Source organism: Idiotropiscis lumnitzeri, chromosome 21 (assembly GCF_059441095.1).
Source record: "Idiotropiscis lumnitzeri isolate Australia: NSW breed Sydney's pygmy pipehorse chromosome 21, RoL_Ilum_1.0, whole genome shotgun sequence".
NCBI lineage: Eukaryota > Metazoa > Chordata > Actinopteri > Syngnathiformes > Syngnathidae > Idiotropiscis > Idiotropiscis lumnitzeri.
The window spans coordinates 4,083,920-4,105,526 of NC_142411.1; the positions used below are offsets into that span (position 1 = coordinate 4,083,920).

At 47.8% G+C, this 21,607-nt stretch overlaps 4 protein-coding genes and 1 long non-coding RNA gene across 5 annotated transcripts; 2 read left to right on the forward strand and 3 right to left on the reverse strand.

Annotated features, from left to right (window-relative positions):
• Window positions 1–33: 33 nt before the first annotated feature.
• slc2a12 (solute carrier family 2 member 12) lies at window positions 34–6,497 on the reverse strand. The gene is made up of 6 exons (XM_088285573.1): window positions 6,379–6,497; window positions 4,957–5,077; window positions 1,924–3,177; window positions 1,184–1,306; window positions 684–816; window positions 34–610 (listed from the first exon to the last, which is right to left on the reverse strand). Exons 2-6 carry the CDS (start codon window positions 5,045–5,047, stop codon window positions 526–528), a joined length of 1,686 nt encoding a protein of 561 aa, XP_088141699.1. The 5' UTR covers window positions 5,048–5,077; window positions 6,379–6,497; the 3' UTR covers window positions 34–525.
• Window positions 6,498–8,733: 2,236 nt separating this feature from the next.
• zbtb1 (zinc finger and BTB domain containing 1) lies at window positions 8,734–12,489 on the reverse strand. Its single transcript, XM_088285980.1, has 3 exons — window positions 12,265–12,489; window positions 10,696–11,220; window positions 8,734–10,525 (listed from the first exon to the last, which is right to left on the reverse strand). Exons 2-3 carry the CDS (start codon window positions 11,214–11,216, stop codon window positions 9,190–9,192), a joined length of 1,857 nt encoding a protein of 618 aa, XP_088142106.1. The 5' UTR covers window positions 11,217–11,220; window positions 12,265–12,489; the 3' UTR covers window positions 8,734–9,189.
• cep43 (centrosomal protein 43) lies at window positions 12,061–18,595 on the forward strand. The gene is made up of 12 exons (XM_088285985.1): window positions 12,061–13,170; window positions 13,788–13,841; window positions 13,924–13,978; window positions 14,066–14,154; window positions 14,339–14,479; window positions 14,588–14,623; window positions 14,689–14,852; window positions 15,279–15,394; window positions 15,565–15,601; window positions 15,709–15,796; window positions 15,914–16,037; window positions 17,755–18,595. Exons 1-11 carry the CDS (start codon window positions 13,087–13,089, stop codon window positions 15,989–15,991), a joined length of 942 nt encoding a protein of 313 aa, XP_088142111.1. The 5' UTR covers window positions 12,061–13,086; the 3' UTR covers window positions 15,992–16,037; window positions 17,755–18,595.
• On the reverse strand, window positions 18,588–20,012 carry LOC148316556 (uncharacterized). Its single transcript, XR_015840135.1, has 2 exons — window positions 19,057–20,012; window positions 18,588–18,968 (listed from the first exon to the last, which is right to left on the reverse strand). It is a non-coding gene; the product is annotated as an uncharacterized LOC148316556 (long non-coding RNA).
• On the forward strand, window positions 18,698–21,607 carry LOC148316557 (C-1-tetrahydrofolate synthase, cytoplasmic-like). The gene is made up of 11 exons (XM_088285984.1): window positions 18,698–18,740; window positions 19,064–19,157; window positions 19,229–19,307; window positions 19,382–19,441; window positions 19,649–19,702; window positions 19,875–20,011; window positions 20,101–20,201; window positions 20,299–20,435; window positions 20,708–20,819; window positions 21,211–21,338; window positions 21,411–21,607. Exons 1-11 carry the CDS (start codon window positions 18,707–18,709, stop codon window positions 21,450–21,452), a joined length of 978 nt encoding a protein of 325 aa, XP_088142110.1. The 5' UTR covers window positions 18,698–18,706; the 3' UTR covers window positions 21,453–21,607.

The following is a 21,607-nucleotide window of genomic DNA, read 5'->3' on the forward strand; positions in this document are numbered from 1 at the left end:
AAATGTAAAAGGTAAGAGGCCTACACTCGAGCATTGTTTTATAATTGAAAGTTTTAATGTATAGAAATCGGCCTTTGTGACTCATTCACTGCAGCGCTCGTTTAAATTATTCATCTGGAATTCAACTGTTGTCCGCCACCAACGAATATATACAGTACGGTATTCAACAAATGCGTGGAAGGGGGTCTTGCCCAGCTTGTCGATAAAATACTAACAGCCCTGAAGATGGTGACTGCCACCATAATGCCTCACATAAAAATACAGTCACGTCATAAAAAATAGTCAATTTCACAATAATCACCACTGCCTAAATATAGGATAAGTTAAAAAAAAATTCTAAAATAGAAATTAAATAAATTGAATAATCTACTCTGTTTTGTTAGGTTGCGGCAGGCGCTGATAGTGTCACATGCCAATATTGTGCTTCCATGAAAGACGAGTGAAAACGGCTCGCAGTGAATGAGTTAATCATGTCATCTTTGTTGTGTGGAGCACAATGAATGTTCATTTCACGAGTGCACTTGTTCATTGGCCACAGGATGTTCGAGGGCATCGCTCTGGACATTCCTCTCTCCTCTGGCTTTTGCACAGGCTGAATTCAAAATGCTTCCTGGATCAATGAAAAACACAAGATGAGGCCGTGTGACTAGGAGCGCTCGGTGCCGAGGAATCCGGCTGCTCACTTTTTTGCCAGCTCTTTGGAGATTTCCTCCAGCGTGCGTCCTCGGGTGTCGGGCACGCAGAGGAAGACGAACACCAGCAGGACGAAGCTCATGGCGGCGTATAGGAACATCATGTTCGGAACGCCAATCTTCTCTGGAAGAAAACCAGACATAAAAACGTTTACGAGTATTACGCCTGCCTCAGGGGAGTAAATGCATATAAAAAAATGTCTTAATTAGGAGCGGCTGCTCAATGTAATGCAAGCCAACAGATGTATGGAACATTCTGCACTTGGCCAAGATAGTAAGACTTGACTATTGGAGTGGCCCTGCATTTATAGATAACTAATCTACAGAACAATTATTTTCATAATTGTAATTTGTAAATCACTTTTTTTTTTTAATTCTAACAACTAAAGTTTACTGTGGTAGCCTGCTCTGTGCTTTGAGATTGCGACTGCCCGGTGTCAGGTGGTGATCAGATCTGGAGATTTCCAGGACGCTGTATGAGTGAAACGCACCCGTCATGGTGAGGAAGGTTATGGAGATGAGCAGGTTGGTGGCCCAGTTGACGGCCGACACCACCGACACGGCTCGCCCTCGGACGCCCATCGGGAAGATCTCGCTGAGGACCACGTACACCACTGGCAAGTCAGAACATGCACACACACACACACACGCAAAGTGCCGTGTGAAGTTGTTCAGAGCTGCCCTTTTGTGAAAGTAAAACTACTCGTAAAAAGCACAGTAATATTGAAATCTTGCGCATAAAAGCTCATGTCTGAAGTTAACTGACAAAAACGTACACAAGGGGCATGTTTGCAATGATTTATAATTATTTTTGTAAAACTAAAATGCTTCTAAAACCCTAGTCTTAATTTAAATTAACCCAATTTTTTTTTTTGAGCGGCACGCTGCTAGACTGCTTAACACGTCCACCTCAGAGTGCAGAGGTCGTGGGTTCTGGCCTTCCCATGTGGAGTTTTCCCCAAAACATGCATGGTAGGTTGAATGAATGCTCTAAATTGCCCCTTGTTTGTTTTTGCGTGTGCTACGGGTGACTGGCAACCAGTCGAGGGTGTACCCCGCCTACTGCCCGAAGACGGCTCGGAGATGCTCCAGCACGCCCGCCACCCTTGTGAGAAGCGGCTTAGTTTTTAACGATATTAATCTTGTTCTAGACCCAAAAGTTTGAAACGGGCTGCTTAATGGCGCATGCTTGGTTGCTAATGTGAGATTGGCCTGAACGTGCGCTACTCACTTGGACCCAAGCCGACGGAGAAGGCGGCCACAAACACCAACAAGCTGATGAGCGCCGCCCACTTGAGCGAAGAGGACTCGTCATTCGCTGGCCCACCTCCCACCGAGCCCTCAGTTTCGTTCGTCTGCCATACGGGGGCGCTTGTTAAAAACAGTTGTGTGTCGTTGTCGGTTGTGTTGTGACCCCACAAGACGTCGGTGTTGTTGGGCGACAGCTGGCTGACGCACAGGCTGGACAGTTGCGTGCGACTCTGCAGGGTCAGCGCACCCATCGCCACCAGCGACATCCCCATGGCCGCCGCGCCCACACACAGGAAGCTCTTGGGCCCCACACGGTCCACCAGCAGCACGGCTGGAATTGTGCCCGCCACTTTGACGGCGCCGAAGCCAGTGGATGCCAGCGTGGCGGCGGCATCGCTGCGGAAGCCCACACCGCGCAGGAGGGGCGATGCATAGGACAGGATGTTGGGCTGCCCCGTGGCCTGCTGGAGGAAGACCAGTGCCACGCCCGTCAACAGCCGCGACCGCAGGTTGGACTTAGCGCTGAAGAGCTCCACAAAGCTGTGCTCTGACTCCTCCTTCAGCCCTTTTTGGATATCCCGGAGTTCTTGATCCACCTGTTCTTTGGCGCCGCCCCGCATGCGCACCAGAACCTCCCTGGCCCGCTCCGGCTGGCTTCGTGCTACCAGGAACCTTGGACTAGGCGGGAGGAATATGAGGGCGACTATCTGGAGCAGTGCCGGAGGGATGACCAGTCCAAATGTGTACACCCATCCATGGGGCGTGGTGGCAAAGGCGTAGCTGCAGCCGAAGCCCAACATGACGCCCACCACCAGCATCAGCTCGTACAACGTCACCAGCAGGCCGCGCCGATCCCGCGGCGAGATCTCGGCGATGTACAGACACGCCGCCGTACCCGACAGCGACGTGCCCATGCCCACCACCACACGGCCCGACGCCAAGGCCACCAACGAGGTGGAAGCCATGAGCAGCACGGTGCCGCCGACCACCAGGCCGGCGCTCAGCAGCAGGGAGCGCCGGCGGCCGTAGCGGTCCAGGATGGGCCCGCCGGCCAGGCAGATGAGAAGCGCGCCCAGCAGCTGCGAGCTGACCAGCAGCTCCTGCTGGCGGCACGACAGCGACAGGACGCCGCGCAATTGCAGCAGCACGCCCGACGTCAGGCCCATCTCGTAGCCCAGCATCAGGCCGCTCAACGACGCCGACACAGCCGCTCCGACCACCAGCCAGCTGCAACCTGACGGGCGACAAACGGCGAAAGGTTGCGCCCGTGAGTTGTTTTGTATATTTTTCATTTACTGCCATTGACGGCAGAAGATGTCAAAGATCCTTTTTTTTGGGGGGGGGGGGTGAGTTTTGTGGCAGTTGGTTGAAGGTTTAGCATCATCATGCCATCTATGCTCATTGCCATTAACTTAACTAGAGCGTTTTGCAATTTATGGAAGCCTTGAACTAGCGCCCGTTAGATTGGTTGAATATTTTCAAGTTTTAAAAAAAAAAAAACAATGTTTGAGTCTCTTGCAAATTTTGCAATCCACTTCAACTGTGAATTAAAATTAACAGCTTGAGGCAAGATGCCCCACCTCTCAGTTTGGGAAATGCGCATGCCACATTTAAATAATAATAAAAAATAAGTGTTTTTTTAAAACACAACTTGTTTGTTTTGCCCGAGGCGATCTTGATCGGGTTTTGTTTTTAGGTGGCGGATATTTCTTTTCCCGTCAGAGGCTTTAATGCATGAATACACCGGCAAGTATGTACTTAGATTGGACTTTAAACGCCGCCGGGCTTAGCTGGCACCCTCGCTTGACAGAGTGAGGCAGGTTGTGTTTGTTTGTTTTGAGTTTTCGTACTTTAAATGAGCATGGGTGGGTTAAACTGTTGCTAATTCATGTTGGGTTTTTTTCACATCATTTTAATATTTAGAGTGGTAATCTTAATGTAAACAAATGGGAGGATTTACTTTGTTTGTATTTTATTTATTTATAATTGAATGTTATATAATTTTTTTTTATTACCTGTTAATATTTGTTCGTGCAGGCTACTGTTTGGAATTAAGACGAAATGTTCTGTTGCACCATAACAAACTCCCAAACATGTGAGAGAATGTGTAAGTCTGGGTGGGGCCTCGGAGAAGGCGAAAAGAACTATGAACAGTTCCCAATAACAGCGTTCGCGCAAAACCATCACGTTTCGGTGAGGAAAAGTCAGAAAAAAGCCTACAAGAACTTCAAAACTTTATTTGCTGTTCATCCGAGGTACTCGAAAATGATGGCAGGCGCACATCAAGTCCCAATGACGCCGGTTTGAATTACGTGATTAATCGATTCTGACCACATTCACACGCTGGATACAGACGAGTATGCAAACTAGTACAACCGCATTACTTTACTTGATTATTTTAACTTCCTCATTCAAAGCTTAGATTATAAATTTTTTTTTCTTAATCCAATGGAGTTGTACAATTAACTTAAAAGTTTATTTTCTATCATTATACATATTTTTTTTAAGCGTTTGACCAGGGGTGTGTAGACTTTCAATATTCGCCGCGAGTGTGCGTGAGTGACATTTGCGGACAACATTCCAGGACAGTTCATCTTTGGACATGCTCTTAAAAGTGCTGACCGGACAGGAACGAAAGCCCACACGGTAAACAAGAAGCACGCTGTCGCAATCTAATAATGCGCCTTGTGCGCGTCACTAATGAACAACTTAACCGCCGCAGCCCCCCCCCCCCCCCCCCGAAAATAAGAATGAAATTTCCCATGATCCATTTGTCGCTTTTTTCTCGTGGCCTGTTTGACGGTCTTTTTTGTCTTTTATTAAAAAAAAAAAAAAGTCTTTCTTTATTCGGTATAGTACGTATACATGATGAGTCAATGTGTTGATAATGTGGTAGGACGCTTGGCTGTCGTCATTCCCTGAGGCGGGAAAATGGGAAGGTGCGAGCCAAGCTTGTGGGTGTGTGTTAGCGAAGCGATTTGGGAACAGAATGTTTTGGTCCAAGGCATATTACCTGTGCCACCCAAGGCTGTTTTGCTGTCATCGCAGGACAGGTCCCGCGAGAGCTGAGGAGATAACATCCTGGTACCGCTGTTGGCCTCCATCTGTGAGCAGTGAGCAGCGGCCCTAGCACACTTTAAGGTGGAGAAAAACATTCGTCAAAAGTCCCCACGTAACTGCACATTTTTCAAGACCCACAAAATATTTCATTCTGCGGACAATATTCACGCTGAACCTTGCCAGAATAAAACAGTAAACTTTCTTCTTTAGCCAGCAAAAAAAAGTTGACTTTTTCTGTTTTTTAGTAATCAGCAGAAGAACATGGGTTGGTTTCACCAAAAGCAGCGGTTTGGGACAGAAAAGCGGAGAAGAGGAGCTTTTTACAAAAAAAGGTAACATACCAAGCAGAAAAATGACTTTGGCGCAAATTGGGCAGGGGACGATTAAAGTTTCAATAAGTGCTAAGACAACGGCAATGAGGTCTTCTTTTTCTTTTTTGAGGGGACTTCTCAGCAGCGCACAATATAATTAGCTTCTTAGAGTTACTTTGACTTTGACATAAATTAAATAATTTATTTTTTTTCCCGCCTTCTTGGAGCAGTTACGCATGGAGGAGGACAAAAGATAGGACACACTGTGCAATCGGATGCCTTTTTACTCCACTGATTAATGTTCACCTTAGGAATTTGTTGTTTTAAATAGTGCCAATACGTACTAGTTAGCCCCAAAGACAACATGAGTAGGGTTTCAGTTATTTTTTTTTTGTCTTTTTATTTTAAGTGACAAGAGTTTGCAGTCGGGCTTGGTATATTCCTGTAAATTCCTTTAGGGAAAAAAACATTTAGAAATTGTTTTTGTTGCCATTTTTTTTAATCTGGATAAACATAAAATTGGAGATACTTTGTTTTTCACCAGTCAGTGATGAAAAAATCCATTTGGGCACTGCTGTTGTATTGATGTTTTTCAGTGGTTGACCTTTTTTGCCCTTTTGAGCACGTTTAGAAAATGAGTCTTTTTGCGTTTTAATATTGATAACCATTAACTAATTTTGATAGTTAAATATGTTAATTTGATGAATGATTTATAAGTTTGGGGGTCTTGTGATTATTTTATGGGAAAAACAAAAATTCAGAAATGCATGCTTTTAATTGTACAGCGATTAAAAAAAAATACTTTTTGTGGATAAGCACACCTTAACCTTGTTTCGTTTTCATTCTTTCTACTGTTGACTTGGTGGTAAGCAAGTTTGCAAGATGAGCCCAAAAGTTACACATTTACACCCCCCCCCCCCCGAACACACAAAAAGCCGAATGGTCAGTCTACGCCTGACGTCACGTTGTGACGTAAACGGTGGTTGTGGTCCAAAGCTTCCAAAAATGACGACGAGAGTTGACGGTAAGTTCAAAAGTAAAACAGCGTAAGAGTTGTAACCTACCTGCTTGTTCGGTCGCTTACAATCGCGTCTGTCGCTCCATTGACTTTCTTGCACCTTTTTTTATCGACTTGCTTGCAGCGCCGTCGCTTGTGGGCCCTCTTGTTTTGGTCAAATCAACCTTGGTGGCCACGCCTTTTTCTTAGTCCACGCACCAATAGGAATCGCGGGTTGATCCGAGCAACGCCCATGCTGCGTTGCTATTGGTCCAAATGTCCTGAAGGTCCATGTTGGCGCTGCCTGCTCATAAATTCAGAAGAATGTGGCCCCTCTATAGGATGTGTGATGCTTTGCGTGGAACCCGTGACTTTTGGAAGCCATTACCGCTCGTAATGATCATATTTTTTTAATCTATTATATCATCTTGCATCTGTAGCAACACGAGTAAAGACTACAAATACAAACAAGAGGCCTCATTTGTCTCGAGTTGGTGTCGGGTCATGTTTTCAGAACATAGCCATTGACTCCCACTGAGAGGGTCTTGTGTAATGCAAAACAAAAAAAACGGGGCTTCCCACCTTGTCAGCAAATATTTCCTCAGCATAAATTTATCATGTCATATATCTGCCTGTTTCTTATCTGACATTGTTATTGCAGGAGTCATATTAGAACACAGCCCAAAGGTCACCACTCATTTTAATGCACAAACTAGATTGTTTTTTTCTGTTCACGCTTGTTTAGTTGAATTTTGAAGGTTGTCAGTTTTTCCTTAAGGTACAGTCAGTCAATGTATGCGCATCAGCTTTGTGAGTGGAACAAGTTGGTGTGTCCGGTGCAGGCAAGCCGTGACGATAAGCGTTTCAGTTAAACAGACTTTAAATGAAGAAAACAAAAGAATTGGTTGGTCTGTGTGCATAATGGATACAGTTTATTCATCCTTCCAGTGCAATGTTAAAATCAACAACAAATAGAAATGAAATTACTCAAAAGTGTACCTTCTTAATATTATTGTACAGTCACAAAACATTCAGATTTGTAAGCAGTTATTTATTCTTCAAATGAAGTCCAGTGTGAAGTAATTAAAGCATTTTAAGAGTCAGTTTTCTGCATTGTAAGTGTTGCTGTGTTCAAATAGTTTGAAATGAATTATAAAGCAAAGACAGGAAGTCCCACCTAGACATTTTTACATTGTTTTAAAGATCAAGATATATTCATAAATTGTATTGAAATTAATATCATAAGCGCGTCGTTCAATTAAAACGGACTGACAACCAACAACAGCGTGCCTTGGCCGAACCGAGATCGATGCCAACTTTGGCCAACAGAGGGCAGTGTGGGCCCATCAAAACAGTTCAGTCAGAAGGAAAAAAAAAAACAACAACCACAAACCCAACAGTAGAAAGTATCCGTACCGATGTTTTACAATTGCAATGACATAACTGCCGGTGCTTCTCGGGAGTCAGAATCTTTGCTAACTTTGACCTGCTGTTACCTTATCTAATGAACCTTATCTTGTCTAATAACAGCCTAATAACGGACACACCGAAGGCGTTGGTGTTGGGTAAGACCTCCGAAGTGTCCTCAAGGCCTTTTGCATAATCGGCGACATGTTGCAAAGTGGGCGGTACGGTGGGCGACTGGTTAGCAAATCAGCCTCGGAGTTCAGTGGTGCAGGGTTTGATTCCGGCTCCGGCCTTCCTCTGTGGAGTTTGCATGTTCGTCCCGTGCCTAGGTTGGTTTTCTCGGGTTACCCCCTCATTCCAAAGATATGCGAGTGGTTGCCCCGTGATTGTCCGGCAAACCATCTCAGTTTGTACCGCGCCCAACACGCCCGCCACACGTGTGAGGAAAAACGGCTCAGATAATGGAGGGATGTTGCAAAGTTCACAAGTTCGCTCAAGTCTTATGATGCGTATGTGGGTCACGTGGTTTGCGGTGATGAGCAAGTAGTTGGTCGCGGATGAACCCGCAAAATATGGTCTCAGCCAATCAGAGCTAATGAAGGGTGGGGCCCTCCTCTGATTGGCCGTAGTCCGGATACACAGCTGGCGACTCACCTGCGTGTGTAAACAACAAGCGGAGTTGCACCTAGAGCTCCGCAACACAATCAGCTTCCAATAGCAGCCGAAAAACGAGCAACGAGGAAGGTACCTTGTAAGTGTTTTGACCGCATTGACCATTGCTCTATTTTGCCTTCGTGTCTGCAGTCTGGAATCAGATCAAGTGGGCCAAAAGTGGCACTAGTTGGATAAAGAGATGACTACATAAACAGTCGTTCGACTAGTGTGCTATATGCAACCGACAATACAAATCTTAAAAGTGGGTGAGGGACGGCCGTTATGGGGGATTGTCATGTGACTGCGGGTCACATGACTAGCAGATATGCTCGTCTGGAGTTAGACTGAGAAAACAGACAACTTGTGCAATGTGTGCAGGTATTTATTCAAAGTGTGCAGTTGATGAAGAACACAAACACACAAAGTGGACTCTCTTAAGGGTCCATTTGGATCTAATGAGTCTAATGAGTAATGTGCTCTTGTCAGTCCACTTGACGAGCTTTCGTCCACAAGCGCCTTGAGCGGCGGCCTGATGAATCAGGAGTGTGAGAAAATGAAGGTTCAAAGTGCAGACAAAAAAAATATTTTTTTTGTTGTTGCTGGTTTTCATGCTTAAGTTGTTATCGCCCACAGGCGTCAGCTGCGGCGCTAGCCTTCGTTGGGACCATCTCATCCACCACTGCGGCCGTGGGTCACCTGACATGACGACGCTTTTACAGCGCTGCCTTGAGTAAATGGCGTCATGAGCAAGGTCACACAACAAATACAAGCCTTTAGTCAACGCACCTTTTCCTCCTGGTGGTTTTCAGGGTCCGGTTTACAGCCTCTTGGTGTGCTGCAGGTTGTAGTGCGTGCGCATGTCCTTGCGGAGGCGGAACTTGTCGCCACACACGCCACAGACATAGAGGTGTACGTCCATGTGCTCCTCCAGCTGCTCACCGCCCGGGAAAATCTGGAAGCACACTTGGCAGATGGTCTCGCCGGCCGCCAGGTGTGAGATCATGTGACGCACGTGGTCGTGCTTTAAGAAGGTGCCCTGCTCGCACACGGGGCACACGTAGCGCGCCACGCCGCGGTGCATGTCCGTGTGCAAGCGCAGCTGGCGCTCGCGCAGGAAGCGCTTGCCGCACGTCTGGCAGGTGAACTGCTTCTCCTTGGTGTGCACCGTGTAGTGCTCGCGCAGGTGGCAGCGCTGGAAGAAGCCTTTGCCGCAGATGGAGCAGAAGTGCTTGCGTCGGTGATCAGGGCCGCTGCCGCCCGGTCGGAAGGCCTCGGCCTCGTGCGGGCAGGAGATGGCGTGCTCCAGCGCCAGGCTCTCGCTCTGAAATGGCAGGCCGCAGTGAGGGCAGGCCAGGTCGGCACCGGGGGGCTCGTCGGCCTCATCCGATTCGCCGCAGTGCTCGGCGTGCTCCTGGAGCTGACGGCCCTTGATCAGCACTTGGCCGCAACGTCCGCAGGCGCAGATGTGGCCCAGGTGGCTGGACAGGTAGTGTGCCGACTTGTCGTCTTCGCTCAGCGGCGCCCCGCACAGCTCGCACGGGACGCCATCCGTGCTCTCCTCTTTCACCGCAAAAATGTCGGGCGACGTGGCCGAGGAGTCGCTTCCCGACATGGCGCTGGAGCACCGCTCGCCTGCCTTCTCTACGCCGGAGACGCCAGGCGCCGCCTCGTCGCCCGGCACACCGTCCCGAAACGGTGCGACGCCTCCGCCCGATTCCAGGTCCTCACTGCGCAGGTCATCCCCAGGTTCCGTCTTGATGGAAACTCGGCAGGCGGATCCCGCCCCGCGGCTCGGCCCCGCGGCAACCGATCGCAGTTCTGCCAGCATCCGGCGCTCTTCAGCACTCTCCGAAGTGGAGCTCTCGGCCTTGGCAGAGTCGTCGTCGCCATCCGGGCTGCGGGCGGGCACGAAGGTCTTGCGGTTGGTGCAGGTGAGGATGTGCTCGATCAGAAGCTTCTCGCAGCTGAAGACGAAGCCGCAATCGTCGCAGGTGAAGGTGCGGCCGAAGCGAGGGCGTTCCCTCAGGGCAGAGCTCCTCCCTCCGCTGCGCTTCCTCAGGTCGCACGGTTGTTCTGCCGGATGTCCCCCATCCGCGCTCGGGAGGATGGCAGCGCTCGGCAGTTCCTCGGTCGAGGGTGGCACGCCCAGGTACCTGCCGATGTTGTTTCAATTGATGAAGACAAATAGAGAAAAAAATTGATGCAACAATTCAATAGTAATTTAATTTGTCACTGTTGCTGCACGGTGGATTTGAAATAATATCCTGTTTTTGAACAAAGAGGTGGAAATTAAAAAAAATTTTTGACAGACTGACGTGATTACCTGGCAGAGCCGCTGACGTTTTTGCTGCTGTTTGCAGGTTCTTGAGTGGCGGTGGGCCTTTGCCGCTCATACATGCGAACACCGAACAACATCTTCCCGCAGGCGGCCGCCGCCACCGCCGTCGAGCACTCCGACGACGTCGGCGTCAGGTTGGACGCGCCGCGGATGTCGCGCAGATCGTCCAGTGAGTCGGGGATGTAATACATCTGCAGGTAGACCATGGACGCTTTGAGGTCGTCAAAGTCAAAGGTTCCCGCTGCGATACGTCCCAGGTACATGAGCTGCAAGATCAGGTCAAAGCACTCGGCACTGATCTGCATGTTGCTGAGGTCCAGGCGCGCCGCCCCCTGCTGGTCGCGGATGAACATCATACGGAAGTACGAGCTGCAGGCCGCCAGCACGGCCTTGTGTGCACGGAAGTAGATGTCCCCAATGGCGATGAGGCAGTCGCACAGGAACCCCCACTCGCGCTGGTTGTTCAGCTGCCGGAGGACGTGATCGCCGTGACTCGGCCGAGCCATCGCCCTACGGGACACCACGCACACACACGAAAGCTTAGCTTGTAGGGCATCAGATGTGAAGCAAGACAAAGCTGCAGATCCCTGTTTGGGTGACTGGTTCTTATAATGTCGAACAATTGAGAACAAGCTACGTCACCGCCGCGGGGGTGCTGGAGCCGTCTTTGGGCAGTAGGAGGGGTACACCCTGGACTGGCTGCCAGCCAATCGCAGGACATGCGAAGACACACAACTATCTGCGCTCACAAACACAATTTTTATGAATAAGGCCGGAGGGTTTAAGCCCGAACGATACCGAGATCGGGGGCCTGAGGGCGGGGAACTGACCTGTAAAAAAGTGCCCACCTCTGGCAGTTTAGACTTCAACTACTTGTGTGCAACACGTGAAGAAGTCCATATTTCAAATATAGGACCCCTATAGGTGATTAAAAAGTGTCACATGAAGTGTCAAAAAATAATAATAATAGCAATTCCTATCTGGCGCACTTTGAATGTGTGCTGCTTCCTGTAGCCGAAACAAAAACACAACGAGTGACTTGTTAGATATATGTATTGTTGTTGTTGTTTTCTTCCAGTGGCTGTAGTGTTGCCGAGGGGGGGGGCAAGCTGAGTGGGGTTAGTAAAGGATGGGGAACGGCGCCCCTCCTCGCGGCCCGGCTAACATGGAGCTACAAGCTAACACGCATTCAAACCACCGGAAGTGTCGACGAAAACGCCTCCAAAATAAAAGCATAGGAGTACAAATAGTACAGATAGGCCGGCGTGCAAAGACTGAATTTATCACACAGGACATGAGTGAATGTATTGTTTTTTTAGAGTTACCGACAGGCTGCGCGAAGACAGAAGACGTCACTTGAACCGCTCCGAAAACATTTGACTTTGAAAGGCAAACAGGACCAAGGGTTTGGCGGTGCGTCGGCTTGGGGCTTAGACGGCAGCGCCCCCCGCAAACAGCCCCTCCACCCCCGCAACAAGCACGCAAAGTAGCCCATCCGCGCCACAACACCCCCCACCCCTCCTTCGCACTCCAGGCAGCGCAATACCGACTCACCGCAAGTCGCCGAGGCCGACGGAGGAGCTCGGAGGTCGGCTGAAGATGGACAGAGGCTCCGCGGATTACGGCGGTTCCTCTGCGGGCGAAGTTGCGGGTTGGGCAGAAGAAGAAGAAAAAAGAAACTAGAAGAAGAAGAAGCGTTTCGTCCTCCTTCAACTAGTGCTGGATGCAACTTCCGCACAAGCCTCCTGTGGATCACGAGGAACAAAATAAAAGACTTCCAGTTGAAGGGGGGCACCTTCAAAATAAAGTTGCAAGTCCGAACTTCTGCCAGCAACATCCCGCAAATAGTGCATGCAATACGTTATTTTATTCATTTTATTCGATACATGCAGTAGCATGCAGTATACAATTGCATTAAGCTAAGTTTGTGTCAAAGGGCAAAGATGTGATTGTCTCTCATCTCCTGCTTGGAATAAGACCAGGACTGTGTCGGGACTCGGGACGAACGCCACCATGTAGTGAGCTGGCCAATTTGTTGTGCTGTTATGAGGACAAACTGTCTCTCGCAATGAATGACTGAGATTTATTTCGAGGACAAAATTCTAATTAGATCAATAAAAATAAAATAAAAACAAACACTTAGTAATTCCATTGCTGACTTAAATCAGCGTTTCTAACCACTTCATTTGCTCCATAAAAAAAAGTCAGCGAACCAATACCAGCACATTTCTTCCTTCCGCCGACAGATGGCGTAAGAGAGAAATCATCCTCGTTTGATCGCCTTGAAGAAGACTTTCCATTTCCGCACTGTTTGTTTTCGTCGTCCTGGGCGCTAGGTTGCTAACAGCTACCAGGCGGGTTGGTCGAGAGCACAAGATGTCGGCCACGGATGACGACACTGAGTTGAGAGATCTTCTCATTCAGAACTTGGAGAACAACGGTGTTCTAAACAAGCTCAAGGTCAGCAAAATTTCCTACCCTGGCGACCTCTGCGTCGCCCACGCACCGCTTCTTAGCTGGCACGCCAGGCTAAAGTAGAAAGCGGTCAACAGGCGAGTTCACAGCCAAAAGTAGTGGCAACTTCAGTCATTCAAGTATTTATTTTCACAAAGCATCTTGTAGGTATATCTGTAAAGTTGGAAATATTATTTGAATTTTATTAAGACCATTCCATTACAAATTTTATTGTGATTGTTTTTTGCTTTTAATGATTGTAATAGTGATCCGAAATGCGTGTGAATTAATTAAAATCACTTTCAGTAGAATAACACAAAAATATATTCCGATTATTTGTGGTTTTTGAACAAAGGTCTTAATCACCTTTGACTTTTTTGATGGTCCTTTATGAAATATGATCTGGAAATGTTATCTGACATTTTACTTTGGCTAAACTTGATCATAATCCATTTTTTTTCTAAAAATATATATTTAACATTTATGCAGGCAAGGCAATTGAGATAGATTTGCACTCCCAGCATGGCTGGAGAGACCACACAATAAAGCAAAATAACGATGTCGACGTCACATGAATGTGCTCAAAAGACGACTGAATGAGTTTGTTGTTTGTGTTGCCGCAGGCAGAGATGAGGGCGGCTGTGTTTCTGGCCTTGGAGGAGCAGGACCGCCTGGAGGTGAAGGCTTACTTCCACGTTGCGGTTTAGTGTTTATGTGCTCCTTGCCTCTATTCACGCTTCGCTTTTCTTACGTCCTCAGAACAAGACGCCACTGGTCAACGAGAACCTGAAGAAATGTCTCAACACCAAAGACGGTTCGTCAGCTTCCTCATGGATGCCCGTCCTCTTCTGCATCTTCACGTCTTGTGTGGGTCCAGACTCTGATGCATGTGTGTCTGTAGGTCGTCTCGTGGCCGGCCTCATTGTGGACTTCATGCGTGTGTTTCACCTGGATTTCAGCTTGGCTGTATTCCAGCCAGAGATAAACACGGTAAGATGGCGTCACATCACTGCTTTGATTCCGCTCACTGCTAAAGTGACACCACTAACATGACGGCGACTTTGTGACGTGATGCTGAAGTGCCATCAGTGAGATATAACGTGTCGCCGCTACCAAGGCGCAACTCCCCAGATGCGGCGTGACGCCAACATGACTTTCTTGCCTTTGTTCTTAGCATCTGAGCGGCCTGGAGAGTCGGCAGCTGCTGTGCGGTGAGCTCGGCTTTTCGGAAGCGGAGCTTAACTCAAACTCGCCGGTGCTGCTGGAGCTCATTCGAAGAGGACAACGCAAGTCCACGTCTGTCATGGCCACGGAGGTGAACCTCATCGTCTTTGTGTCTTCCTTACACAAAAATAGTCATGCATCTTCTCTTTTATCTTGTGGGTGGCGCTAGCGGAGAATGAATGCACTTTTTTTATTTTAGGTGGCGTCGCAGGAGAATAGCGTCGCCGCTGGCAAGGTTGGTGCCTGTCATGTCACGCCGTTTTGTCCAATCCAAAGCCGCAAACATCTCTTCTGTCTTAGGATGCTGCGGGGAGCATTTTGTCCGGCCGCGAGGAGCTCGACCAGCAGGCGTGTGATTCTGAGAAGGATTTGGCGCTAGAAATGCCCGCGGACCTGGAACGGCTGGACGACGACGACTCCTTTTTTGATGACCCGCTGCCTCGGCCTCAAAAGATATACGGATCGTAAGGACTCAACAATCTGTCAAATGACTACATTTGGATTTTTTTTTTTGGGGGGGGCAGGGGATGCACCTTTTAGTCAACTAGTTCACTGTGTCAAAATGATGTGTTTGGAGTCATTCATAGATTCCCCACAAATGTTTTTAATGTCCTGTCTCTGCCACAAGATGGCGCCAAAGCAGCATTTAATACCACAGCACACATCAGTCAATTTTGTTACGTTTCTTTAGCAACTAATGGAGGATGCAAACAAATCAGTGTTGTCTAGTCGAACACTGCACAGTAGTCCGTCTTTTTTCACGATAAAAGTAATCAGATATTCATTTTATTATTTCGCTATATTTTTCTAAAGCTTTATGCATCATACAAAATAGGCACTTCGCAGACTGTATGTTGACTTTTGCTGGCGTGCGTGACGTGATGATGCAGGCATGTGGTGGCTGGCGATAGACAACAAAGTCCAGCGGGCTCGCTGTCGGAAAAGGTGCCGACGCCAGGAGGAGGAGGAGAAAGAAGCGCATCAGAAAAGAGCCACAGTCAGACGGGTAGGTCACTTTATTATTATTTTTTTAATTTTGATTTATTTATTTAATGTGTATATTATTATTATTTATTTATTTTTTCCACTTTATTATCACTGTATTATTATTTGATTGGTGAACCACATGTGACAAGTTAATATTTGCTTGTATAAAGACGTTTTTTGTTTCCACAGAGGACGACAACATCGAGGAGGACGATGACTTCAACAGGTAGCCTGAACTTCCCTCCGGGTTTTCTTACATGTCTCCGTCAGTGATCCCTTTGGGCACGGGCGACTTCTTTGGAGCTAACCCGTCATGATGTGGCGTCCTTTCAGCCACCGCTCCGACTTGTGCAAGAGCGAGCTGAGCAGCAGCCAGGAGATCGGGGAAGTCTCCATCGAGGGGCCCGAAAACAGCGACAAGGTAAACGTCGCTGGGCGGGGCCAGCTACAAACTTTGTCTGTCTGTCTGTCTGTGGGAGGAGATTTATTTGTGTGTATGTGTTTGAGTACTAACGTGCATGCATGTGTGCACGTGCAGCTGGAGGACACGGTGGACGTGAGCGTCTCACAGCCGAGTGCGAGCGTGGGCGTGGACTACATGGAGGAAGTTTCCTGACGTTGCTGCCGTACGCCACTTCCTGTTCTTCTCATCTGCACTTAGAGTAAGACAACCGTTTTTTTCTCTCCTCTCTTTTTCCACTTCTGTCTCATCACTTCACTTCTTCACCCACCCAATCGGTCCCCTTTTGGGGCGGCGCTGAAAAAAATGCAAATTGCATTTCATTGATGCCAAGCTTGCAAGCTCCCTCGTGGTTTTGTAGCGCCCCCCTCAGGACAAACCCTGTAGGACATCAACGCAGAAAGTAATGACAAGGGGGTGTCCTGACGTCATGCGCAAACCTTCCCAAACAGGTCAGAACCAGCGTTGGCATTTTGGCAGCCACCCGATTGGCTGATGGGACGAAGGGGAGGAGACTTGCAGCTCGGCTTGACTTCCTGTTTGTAGAAGTTAAGCAAATGAATTCCAAATGACATTGTTGTGAAAACTGCTTCCTGTCCCATACAAACAAAAGGCCCATGGATGAATGCTAAAAACAAACTGTCAGTATGGAAAGAACTTTTTTTTTTCGCAACAAAAATAGTCATAAGACAGAAACAAAAGTTGACTTCACTTTACATTAAAAATAAAATTCACAATTGTTTTTCCTAAGTGAGCACAAAGGATTTCTAGCAGTAAACTAGTAAAAAAAAAAAGAAGAGCTTTGATTTCAACAAATGAATTCCAAGTAACGATAAGTCGTGAAACTACTTCCTGTCCATTCAAAATAAACGACCATGACCCAATGCTTCAAATGTACCTTTATTGACAATGAATCAAATACACGTTGCATTTTAGTGACAAGGAAACGGTCGTATGCTAGCATCAAAACATCACTTTGGTCTTTGGAAGCCAAAATGATGATTTGAAAGAATAAAATCTCAAACTAGCAAAAACAGTCAAATCTGACACCGCTTTTGAAGAAGCAATCCGTTTGTGTTGACGCGAGAAAAGATGAAGGCGCGTCCGGTCTACTCACGCGAGGGAAGTTCCCATCCGGCTCAAGTGGTCCTAAACATTTCACAAAAGCGCCTGACCACTGTTGAAGTGTTGAGAACCACTGGAGCCAGGCGGGTTGGCACCACAGCAGGCGGGGCAGACGGGCCAGCTCGGCGAGCGACCGCTCCTTTCGCTCGCTCGCTGCCTGCCTGTCGTCTGGCCTCTTCTTTTTATACGCCGTCGGCAAGCGAACCGGTGTGACCGGTCACGCCAGCCGGTCGGGCGGCGCGACTCCTGCCAACCGGACCGTCCTGCTCCTCTTGTTACTTGAAAAGTGTCTTTAACGTTTGACGATGCGCACGAGCGTTTAGCACGCCTGCCTCACTGCTCTAACGTTCCGGTTCGATTCCCTGTCCGTCCAAGACTTGAACTTGTCCATTGGTGCCAAAGCTTGTTTTTCTCGTATGTGCCCTGACACTTCCAAGTCGCCCTGTCTCAAATGTTTTGGGACACTCTGATTGGCTGCCATCTTGAGTTGCTGCGTCGAGAAATGAGTTCAATTCATTCCTTGGCTTTGCTCGTATCTCAAATCATTTATCCCGATGGTTTTTGTTGCACTCTGCTATCTTGTAACGGACTTCGGCTTTCACTCTTTCCTGACAACCACAACACAAGGTGGTGACCGGCAGCCATTCCGTTGTTTGCTGCCTTTTGGCTTCAGTCAATCAGTTTAGCATCCATGTTAGCATCCCGCTAACGCTAACGCGTGTCACACTTGTGTTTTGCAACTCCACTTTGTGTCGTGACTTTAAGCGGCAATTTTGTCTTCTTTTGGTTGCAAGGACTCGACTTCCTGTGGGAGGCAGACGTCAGGTGACAGGAAGTGCCTTGCCCGCCGCATTCCGGCCACCTGCTCCTTATCAGGGGTAACCATGGCGACCGCCTTTCGGCAAACCACTGGAGTGTGCGTGCGTGCCACGCTGACTCTGAGTTTTAAGAATGTCGCCTGACCTCATTCTAGAGCTGGGTGTGCGTGTGACGGTAGGTCAAAGGTCAATGTGCTGGCAAGTGGTGGAGGGGGTGGGACATCCCACGGGGCTCTTATCCAATCAAAGGAGGATGTGTGAAACTTTTTTTTTTTTTTTTTTTTGCTCCTCCTTCAAACAGATTTTCTTTAAAGTTTTCAAGTGAAACCAAAATGGATGTTGCAAATGTGCAGTGGCGGGCCGTGCATTTCGCACCTGGGCCTTCAGTGAAGTCCTACTCGGTCCTACTATCGCAACTGTCTATCAAATCTGAAAGTCCATGGACGAGATGCCCGCACAATTGCATTTGAAGGCCTTGAAAAAAATTATGTGCGCTACTTGTATTGTAAAACCTGCCTGGCAACAGGAGCTAGCGCAATTCTGATTGGATAAAAACTCTCACCTAAAAATACACCGCTAGGATATAATATGACATCAATGTGACGAATATGATCATTTCTTTTTCTTGATTATGTCAGGCCAGCAGAGAAGGCCTTGATGGCCCGCCACTGCAAATGTGTATCGTTTGTTGTCTGCGTGGACTTGAAGTCTGTAAATAAAGCGATTGATTGATTGTTTGTTTTTTGTTTTTATATATATATAAATGTGACATGTTTGCAACACAAAATAAACATTGCATTCACATGATGGTCACTTACTTGCTCACCACTTTTATTGAAAGTGAACTTCTTTTCAGGACTCAAAATGGTTTTTTTTTTTTTTTAACTTTCCGCTGACCTTTTGTACACAAACACACACACACTGGTCAATGATTACACAGTGTTGCTGCTGTGGTGTCCCAGGTAAGACGCCACGTTGTTTTTGCCGTCTTCTCTTGAGTTTGCAATTAATTGTTAGCAAACGCTTGTAATCGATTGATTGGTTGTGGAGCAATGAATTGCTTTTGTCAAATTGATGGCTTGGTGACTGGCACCTTGAGGCAACGCTGTCCAAATGCCGTGCACTTCTATGCTGCCACCAGTAGGGGCGCTGTTGATTTGTTCTCAAGACGAAACATTGACATGATGACGCTGGAAAGAAAGTTCAGAACAGTCATGGAGATAATATAATTTAGCGTTTGTCCATGAGGAATGAGGTATACTCATAACATGTCTTTACCTGTCAGCCATGTTGAGTCTCTTGCGTCACCTGACCTCGTCTTGTTGCTATGGAGGAAGCCGCTCCATAGCAACCCTCATCTCCGGAAACCAAACTTCCAAGTAGGTGTCCGCATGCCCAAGTGTCATTTGAGCTTCCGCGCGTGCGAGCACCGTGCGCGACATGTCCGCAGGCTGGTGAGGGAGCGTCTGAAGAAGGAAGTCGATCAGATGAAGATGTCCAAGGTCCTCCCGAGTCTGATGGTTTTACAGGTCGCTCTCAAACCACGCCCACTGTCATGTGGCAACATGACGTCATGTCACCACGTGTGTGCGTTTGCTCGCAGGTGGGAAATAGAGAAGACTCCAACTTGTACATCAGCAGTAAGATGAAAGCTGCATCTGAGGTGAATTTACGAGGAAGTGTCTGTTTTTTTTTTTCTCTAATCAGATTTCAGCCTCCACGTGTTGACATGTTGATCTATTCTGCCCCCCTCCTTCTTCACAATTATTCATGTGACTTTGACTAAATAAGAATGTGACTGATACACTTGACCAATCATATTTCAAATTCGCCAGCAAGGGATGTTGTCAGATTGTGTGTTTTTCTACAGGTGGGCATCGACGCGGTGCATGTGCGGTTGCCCAACACGGTGACTCAAGATGAGGTGGGTCAGCCATCAAATCGTGACTCTCACACCATAGCAAGGAAACAACATGGCCGAGAAGACAGATTATCGTACCGTCCACCGTCATGCTTTCATGAAATCCGATGCACACACGTGTTCGATTCATCATGTGAGCGGAGTGGTTAAGGTCACGTTGTTTGGGGGCGGGCAGGTGCTGCGGACCATCGCGTCCGTCAACGAGGACGAGTCTGTGCACGGCCTGATCGTGCAGCTTCCTCTGGATTCCGTCAACCGCATGGATGTGGAGAGGGTCACCAACGCCGTCTCGCCGCTCAAAGATGTGGACGGGTCAGAATTAGAGCCCCCGCCCCCCCCCAAAAAAAACGAAAAAAAACGTATGTTGCGTCATCATCATGACCTTTTGTGTGTGTGTGTAGTCTGAGTTGCATCAATGCAGGGAAGTTGTCTCGCGGGGACTTGAACAACTGCTTCATTCCCTGCACCCCCAACGGATGCATGGAACTCATCAGACAGACAGGTCCCACAAACGCGCACACACAAACACACACACACACACTCTGTGTTATTTGGAGCTCCGTGAAGATTTGTGTGCGTGTGTGTGTGTGCTCGCCCAGGTGTGAGCGTGGCCGGCAAACACGCAGTGGTGATTGGCCGCAGCAAGATTGTGGGCGCGCCCATGCACGATCTACTGCTGTGGAATCACGCCACCGTCACCACCTGCCACTCAAAGACGCGTGACATCGCCGAGCAGGTGCGCAACGCCGCCATCTTGAGCGGGATGAGGATGTCATGCAAAGTAGTTGTGTTTTATTTTGAAATTACTTTTTTGACTTATGTCAGAAATAAGCAAAAGGTGTTCCTTGACAATGATCTGTCATTGATTTAATAGAAATTTGATGTATCGAAAGTACTAGTACTAGTGGTATCGGTTACTTGGTATCGGAGTTGAGTGGTATCGAAAGTTCCTAGTGGTGGTGATGGAAATTATGCCACCATGATGCTGAAGAGCGTTTGCCTCTTCAGGTGGGCAGGGCGGACATTGTGGTGGTGGGGGCGGGGCGAGCGGAGATGGTGCAAGGCGATTGGCTGAAGGAGGGCTGCGTGCTCATTGACTGCGGGATCAATCATGTGGCAGGTGAGTGCTCGCTCACGTGATCATGTGACCGCCAGGGTGTCACTGGGCGGTGACAGCATCACACTTTCTTAAATGATTTTTTTGTTCAACCGGATAATAGAAGGCTTTGATTTGAATGTTTCTGTTCTTGAAATGCCAAGAGCTACACTTTTAAAACAAATATTTTTAATGTATATCCATTAATAACTGGGGATTATATATAACTAATCAAATCATTCTCAATTAATAATCAAAAACTCCTGCTAAATGCATTTATAATTGAATATAATCATCAACATTAATTTTATTTTTTTCATTAAAAAAAGTATTTTACACATTTAAGTTTATTCCCTACCTGCTCTTCGAATGACCCATTTGTGCCGATTTGACTTTTCTCTCGTGACGGCGCCAGACTCGAGTAAGCCGAGCGGCAAGCGCGTGGTGGGCGACGTGCACTTCCCCTCAGCCTATCAGAGAGCCGGCTTCATCACGCCCGTTCCGGGAGGGGTGGGGCCCATGACGGTGGCCATGCTGATGCAGGTATGCCGCTTGCGACCGAAGGGGGGCGCTGACGGGACGCGCAAACGTTGACGTTTTTGTTTTTGGCCGCAGAACACCGTGCTCAGCGCTCAGCGCGTCCTCGCCAACGCGTGACACTCTCTCTGACGGCCGCACGTCAATCCAAAGTCATCTTTAAAAAAAAAAAAAAAAAGTCATCGTGGGAATGCTTCGAACTCAGAGTTGTAAAGAAGGCGGTTACCCATTAATCAAACCTTGTATTTCAAAATAAAAGTAGCAGAACCACAAAA